General features: G+C 39.2%; 1 protein-coding gene across 1 annotated transcript in view; it reads right to left on the bottom strand.

Annotated features, from left to right (window-relative positions):
- The window catches only part of STXBP1 (syntaxin binding protein 1), a 32,748-nt gene extending 26,642 nt beyond the window's left edge, over window positions 1–6,106 (bottom strand). Inside the window, exons 1-2 of the mRNA XM_006892535.1 lie at window positions 6,063–6,106; window positions 4,152–4,233 (exon numbers count right to left, since the gene is read on the bottom strand). Of these exons, the coding sequence (XP_006892597.1) occupies window positions 4,152–4,209 (58 nt within the window). The 5' untranslated portion in view covers window positions 4,210–4,233; window positions 6,063–6,106. The remainder of the gene's footprint in view (window positions 1–4,151; window positions 4,234–6,062) is intronic.
- Window positions 6,107–6,671: the final 565 nt, after the last annotated feature.

The raw sequence follows: 6,671 nt of genomic DNA on the forward strand, positions 1-6,671 counted from the left end.
TTGAGGATTCAGCTCAGAGCTGCTGACTTGTTTTGCCAAAGGATATTTTTCTTTCTTTTTTAATTTTTAGTTTACTTTATAATGCTTTGTTGTGTTTCACACTATTCTTCATTCATATTGTGTTTAATACAGTTAATCCCATGCAATGTGTTTTATTAATCAATTACCATTGGACCTTGCCCATCATTACCCAATCTTTTCAGGTCTCCACTGGATCTTTCCCATTTCCTTTTACCCCTTCCTCTGCCCACCAAGGGAAGGATATTTTTTTAAAGCTGGCCTATCGGGGAAAGAAGAGAACAAGGGTTTGTGGCGAGGCAGAGCTGAACCCTGATCTACCACAGGAAGTCAACAGAGAATGTCTAATACTGATGAATCAAAAGATACTAGAATGTGTAACTTATGAAATAGCAGAAATCAAACTCAAAGAAAGAGCAAAATGGCAATCTTTGGGATGACAGAGGATGGGAGTTGGGGGGAAGGGATGGGCAGAGGTTGCTTCTCCGTTAGAAGCCAATGAGCCTTTTTCTTCATTTGCCTCCATGATCCTTAATGTTCTATAATTTGCTGCTCTGATAGAGAAAAATAAAGTTTCAAAAAATCCAATAAAAATAACTTCTCAAGCTCAAAACAGGGATAAGTTTGATCTTAAAATATTACGTGGATAACACTAACAATTTTGTTTTTCATTTAAAGATTCTGCTTCTGGGAAGAAATAAACTGGATTTAAAAATGTGTTTTTGGCTTTTTGTTTGTTTGTTTTGTTTTGTCTTATTTTTTTAATGAAGGAATAAAAAAGAACCACATCTAAGGTAGGGATGTACAATATATAGACCACATAGAATTGAACAAATTAATAGTAAAAAAAATATATAATATACTATCACTATAACTTCACAATTTAAGAAGAGTAGATGTAATTTGAGTGTAAAGGAGAGTCAAATTCAAAAGAGAGCCTAAAATATAAAGATACAAATAATTATAAAGCAAACATCTATGTAACCACCATTTCAGTTAAGGAACAGACCCAGCAAGCAGGCAAAGGTACCTTCTCTCCTCCACTTCACCCCACTTTCATCAATTTCCTTCCTCTTTCACAAGGTATTAGCTGTCTTAACTTGACCATATCCTTGCTTCTCTTTATAATTTTACCACCTGAATCTGCATCCCAAACAATACAGTTTATTTCTTTCAGGCTTTGAACTTTAAATCTTTTGAGCATGTTAAAGTGAAAGGTGTACAGTAAGTACAGACCCTTTGTCTCTTGCTTCTTTTTGATAAACATTATGTTTATCAGATTTGCTCACGTTATTGTAGGTGTCAGAGCACATTCATTCTCACTGTTGTAGAGCAGTCAGCCCACTGTGTGCATACACCATCATTTATTTAACTTTTTAAAATTAATTTTAATGAAAGTTTACAGGACTTAGGGTTTCCAGTCATTCACTGTTGCACTTTTTCCCCTGCTATTTCTTTCTTTTTTTTGTTGTTAATTGACATTCTTTATTCATTGTCCAATTTTCCCCCCATTCATTCATTGTACTTTCCCCCCCCCCCAACCCTACCTCCTAGTACACTACCCTCTTGGAAAAGTAAAAGAAAAATTCCTTCATTGTTTTACAAACCCTCCCCACCAGGTTCACTTCACTATGAAGCCTTTGCTCTGGACTCCAGTCATGACAAAAATACCCAATCACATATCCCTTTTAAACAGTTTTCTCCCTCATCTGTTTCAATGCAGTATACATTATGGAACCCATCTTTCTCAGTCTCCCTCAACCCCAAGTCAATCCTGTTTTACAACAGTGGCACCATGCAGTATTTGTCCTTTTGTGACTGAGATACTTCACTCAGCATAATGTCCTCCATGGTCACACATTTTGAATAATATTGCATGAGTCGCTTGTTTTTCAATGTGGCATAGTATTCCATTGTGTGACTATACCACAGCTTCTCTATCCATTCATTTAGGTTGTTTCCAACTCCTTGCTATTGTGAACAAAGGTGCAATAAACACGTGTGTGCATATATCTGCTTGGATGTCAGTTATGGTCTCTTTGGGGTATATTCCCAGGAGTGGAACTGCTGGGTCAAATGGTATCTCTATTTGCAACTTTTTGAGAAAGCACCATACAGCCTTCCACAGCGGTTGCACTATTTTACACTCCCACCAACAGTGAATAAGGGTTCCAGTTTCCCCACAACCTCGCCAGCATTTGTTGCTTACTGTTTTGTTAGTTTTTGCAATTCTGACTGGGGTGAGATGATATCTCATAGTTGTTTTGGTCTGCATCTCTCTTAGAGCTAGGGATTTTAAACATTTCTTCATGTGCTTGTTAGCCATCTGAATGTCTTCTGTGGTGAAGTGTCTGTTCGTATCCTGTGCACATTTTCCTACTGGATTATTTACCTTTATCTTGTGATGCTCAAGTATTTTATAAATTCTGGATATAAGTCCCTTATCTGATATGTCATTACCAAATACTTTTTCCCAGTCTGTGGCTTCCCTTTTTACTCTGTTGGAGAAGTTTTTGGATGTATATAGGGATTTGTTTCTTAGAAGGTCCCATTCAACTATTTTATCTTCTCCTGGTTGTAGGTTATTTATTTACCTCTTTTTTTAAATTTTTTAAAAGAATTTTAATGAGCATTTACAGAGAATTTGGATTTCCATTCATTCATTGCTGTACTTCTCTACCCGCCCAGCCCTCTCCCCCTGCCCCCCAGTTTGCTCCTCTCTTTCAAAAGTAAAAGAAAGACTCCTTCCCTGGTACACAATCCCCCCACACCCCTCCCACCGCCCCAAGTACATTCCACTATGCAACCTTAATTGTGGACTCTTGTGATATTTATTTACCTCTTAATGGGCATTTTGGTTGCTTCCAGTTTGAGGCTACTAAGAATAATGCTCTGTGAACATTTATGCACATATAGCCTGGGCACATGTTCGAGGTTCTCTAGGACACACATCTAATTGCCAGGCTTTACAACTGACAGGCATACCTTCAATTTTATTGTTTTAATCATGTGCCATTGAGGTGGAACTGATCTATAGCTGACCTTCCAGCAGGTTTTCAGAGGCAGTTAATCACAAAGGGGGAGACTGCCTATCCTTCTTCCACGGAGAAGCTGGTGGACTCAAACTTCGTGACTTTGGAATTACAGCACAGCTTCGTTTACCACTAGGTCACCAGAACTCCTTTTATTAGATACTACCAAATATCTTCCAAAGTAGCAATGCCAACTCAAACTACATCTTATAGGATCCCCATTTTCAACATATTGCTGTCATTTGGCATCTCCATTATATAAATATTAAAATCTGAAGAATGTACAGTGTATCTAATCTACATCTCCCTGACTACTAGTAAGTAGTGAATAGTTTCATATATTTTGGCATTTGGATTTCTTCTCATGTTAAGTGTTGAAGTCTTACGCCTACTTTTTATCTTGAGTGGTCTGCTTTCCCCCTTACCCATTTAACTCCTCTGCATGCACTACTCTAACAGATATTTAATAAGTACCTAATATTATCTTTGCTATCATGGTCTTTGCTATCACTTGTTATGCATCAGAGAGTTGGACAATGACTAAGGAGGATAGAAGGAGAATTGATGCCTTTGAGCTGTGGTGCTGGAGAAGAGTATTGAGGGTACCATGGACTGCTAGGAAAACAAACAGATTCATTCTAGAGAGGGTTAAACTGGGCAGCTCCCTGGAGGCAAGGATTCTGAGGCTCCATCTGACATACTTGGACATGTTGTAAGGAGAGACCGGTCCTTGGAGAGGGACATCATACTTGGGAGGGTGGAGGGACAGAGCAGGAGGGGAAGGCCCTCTACGAGATGGATTGATTCAGTGACTGTGGTAATTGGGATGGGTGTATCGGAAACAGTGTGATTGGCACAGGGCAGAGCAGAGTTTAGGGCTGTTGTACATAGGGTTGCTATGAGTCACAAGTGACTCGACAGCACATAACAACAACAACAATATTATCTAAGGTGGGAGGGACTGAGTGATTAACAAGACAGCCTCAGTCAGGCGCTGAAAAAAATCTAAAGTGCAATAGAGAGAAGAGTAGGAAAGTGCTTTAGAGAGTAAACCACTTCACGAGGAGGATGCAGGAGGCTGACTCAGCACTTTGTGCTCACTTGTTATCCCCTCAGTCATGATGTCCGTCATCTTACAGCAGGAAGACAGCATCCGCATGCTTAGCTGATCAACCACCAGCACCTGGAAGGAAAGAGGCCGGCTTACAGGCTGAACTGCACCTGACACGCATTCTCTCATCAACTTAACATATCAGACTTCAAAGAGAACTCCAGAAATGCAAAATGTGGAGCTAAAATACTTCCTGTGGGCCCGAAGTTTGCTGAAATATAGGCTCGTATAACTTTATCTCCCTCACTCAAACATGACTTAGTAGAAAGTCAGAATTTGCTTTCAACAACTTAACTGTAAACATTTTGAAAGATTACAGTTTTTCGTTTTCATGGTAAAGGAAAAAATTACTCATAAAAGTACAAAAAAGAAAGAACACTATTTATGACATCAACACTCAGTGGCTGAACAACTCAGTATGGCTGAGTTGACCTCATTGGTGAGTTTTTTCAGAGATGAACTTTTTTAAAAGGAAAATGAACACTATTACCTACACATAGAGGATGTGAGAAGTGGAGCATTCCCTCAGTAATACATGCACCTTCACCAGTGCATGTATCATCTGATAGAGTGTACTTCTGTTCAGACAGGAACACTACCACTCTGGTCCTGATCGAAATACTTCATATCTGCAATTCTCCAGCTAAGCTTTCCTATTTCCTCTCAGCCCACAGTGTAGAGAAGAAGCTGGCAGTTAAAATAGGACTTCTCCCTCTTCCATGATAGAGGCATAAAAGGAGGCAAAAAGAGCTACACATCTCAGGGCAGAAAGAGTGGACCAGAAAGCTTTCTGTTTCAGTACAAGAGCCAATTAGTTTTCATTTTATGAGGCTATTTTCTCAGGATTTGTTTACAACCTACATGTCTACAAACTCAACATTGATGAGAAGGGTAAAGGAGAAAAGAGCCATGTAAAGAATTCCCCTCAGCTGGCCTCCCCTTCTGGGTGGTAAGCATGACATGCTGATTGGAACATAGTTCTCACAAGGCTGAAGGTAAGGTGTCAAACTCTGCTGTTCCAAGAAAATGAGTGGGCTCTGGACTGCAGGAAAACATGGGGAGAGGGTGGTTAGAATAAATCCTTCAGCATCCACGGATGCCCACATAAAACTCAAGCTCTCCTGTCCAACTAAGTGGCCCTAAAAGTGCAGGTGAAGGACAGCACGTCTTCTTACTCCTTTTATCTCTCACTCTAGGAACCATGCCATATCCATTTGATTGGTTTAAAATTAGTTGCACATACATTACCATTATGCACATTACCATTTTCAACATTGCTCTCAATAAAGAAGTATGCTTATCACTTGTTTTATGCAGTTGTTGCTGTGTACCATCAAGTTGGAAACGACCCTCTCATGGATTTTCAGAGGCAGTAAACGGCATGGGGGGAGACTGCTCATCCTTCTCCCATAGAGCAGCTGGTGCATTCGAACTGCAGCGTAGCTTTTTACCACTAGTCCACTGAGCTCCCTATGTGTAGTTATAGATAGATGGGTACATCAGATCAGGGCTTTTTAAACTGTTGAGTGTATTCCCTGGAGGTGTTTCAGGAAGCAAGATGGGTGGTCTCCTTAACCCCCGTCCAAGCTGCAAAATAATCTCACCTTCTTATATAAGAGGTTCCAAACAAGATTTTGTTTGAATCAAAGATTTCTATTGTTAAATGGTCTGCCCAGGTAATTTCTAAGATAAGGTTTATGACTAAGAGACTTCTTAACCAGGATCACAGAAATTGAGAAGCATAGCAGATTACCTTCTTCCAATTCAGACGTTTGTTTGTAATCTGGTCAAAGTAAAACCCCTCATTCTTTGCTTCGTTATCTTTCCCCAAATCTACTTCCATTCTTATTTATTCTACGTAAATACACCTTTAATGTTATTAATTACACTCTTTTACTCACCTTCCACTCCCCCTTCTTCTTTACCTTCTTTATCACATCATGCATGATCTCTAAAAAGGGAAAGAGGGAGGGAGGGAGAGAGGGAGAGGGAGACGGAGAGAGAGAGAAAGAGAGGAGAGAGAGAGAGAGAGAATGAATAAATATGAGGGAGAATGAGAATGAATGACAGCAGAGGGGAGGTGAAGGAAGAATGGGAAGAGGAAAAGAAAAATATTTTATATAATTTCAAAGTTTTTCAACACCTGCATATTGGCTACGCCATCTTCCCCCCCAATCAAATTTGCTCTCCTCATTCGGACAATTCAATCTATCTGTCTAAGTCTAGCCCCTTGAAGCTAGTTCTGCTTAAGTTTCCTTAATTCAGTGATTCTGAATTTTGACTGAGAATTCCCAAGACTCCATTTACATGGATAAATATCTGTTGAAATGTACCATATTAGAAATGAAATAGAAAAACATCAATATTAATTTACTTAAAATAACAATAAACCTATTATATGTGAATATTTTAATGAAAAGAATAATTATGTTCCATGATTTAAAAAAAATAGAGTGAAAATATTGGCATCATTTTACAAGTCTGCAACCCTGTAATGTCTGGTTTCCTGG

The sequence above is a fragment of the Elephantulus edwardii genome, unplaced genomic scaffold (assembly GCF_000299155.1).
Source record: "Elephantulus edwardii isolate Elephantulus edwardi_28Jun2011 unplaced genomic scaffold, EleEdw1.0 scaffold00116, whole genome shotgun sequence".
Taxonomy (NCBI): Eukaryota; Metazoa; Chordata; class Mammalia; order Macroscelidea; family Macroscelididae; genus Elephantulus; species Elephantulus edwardii.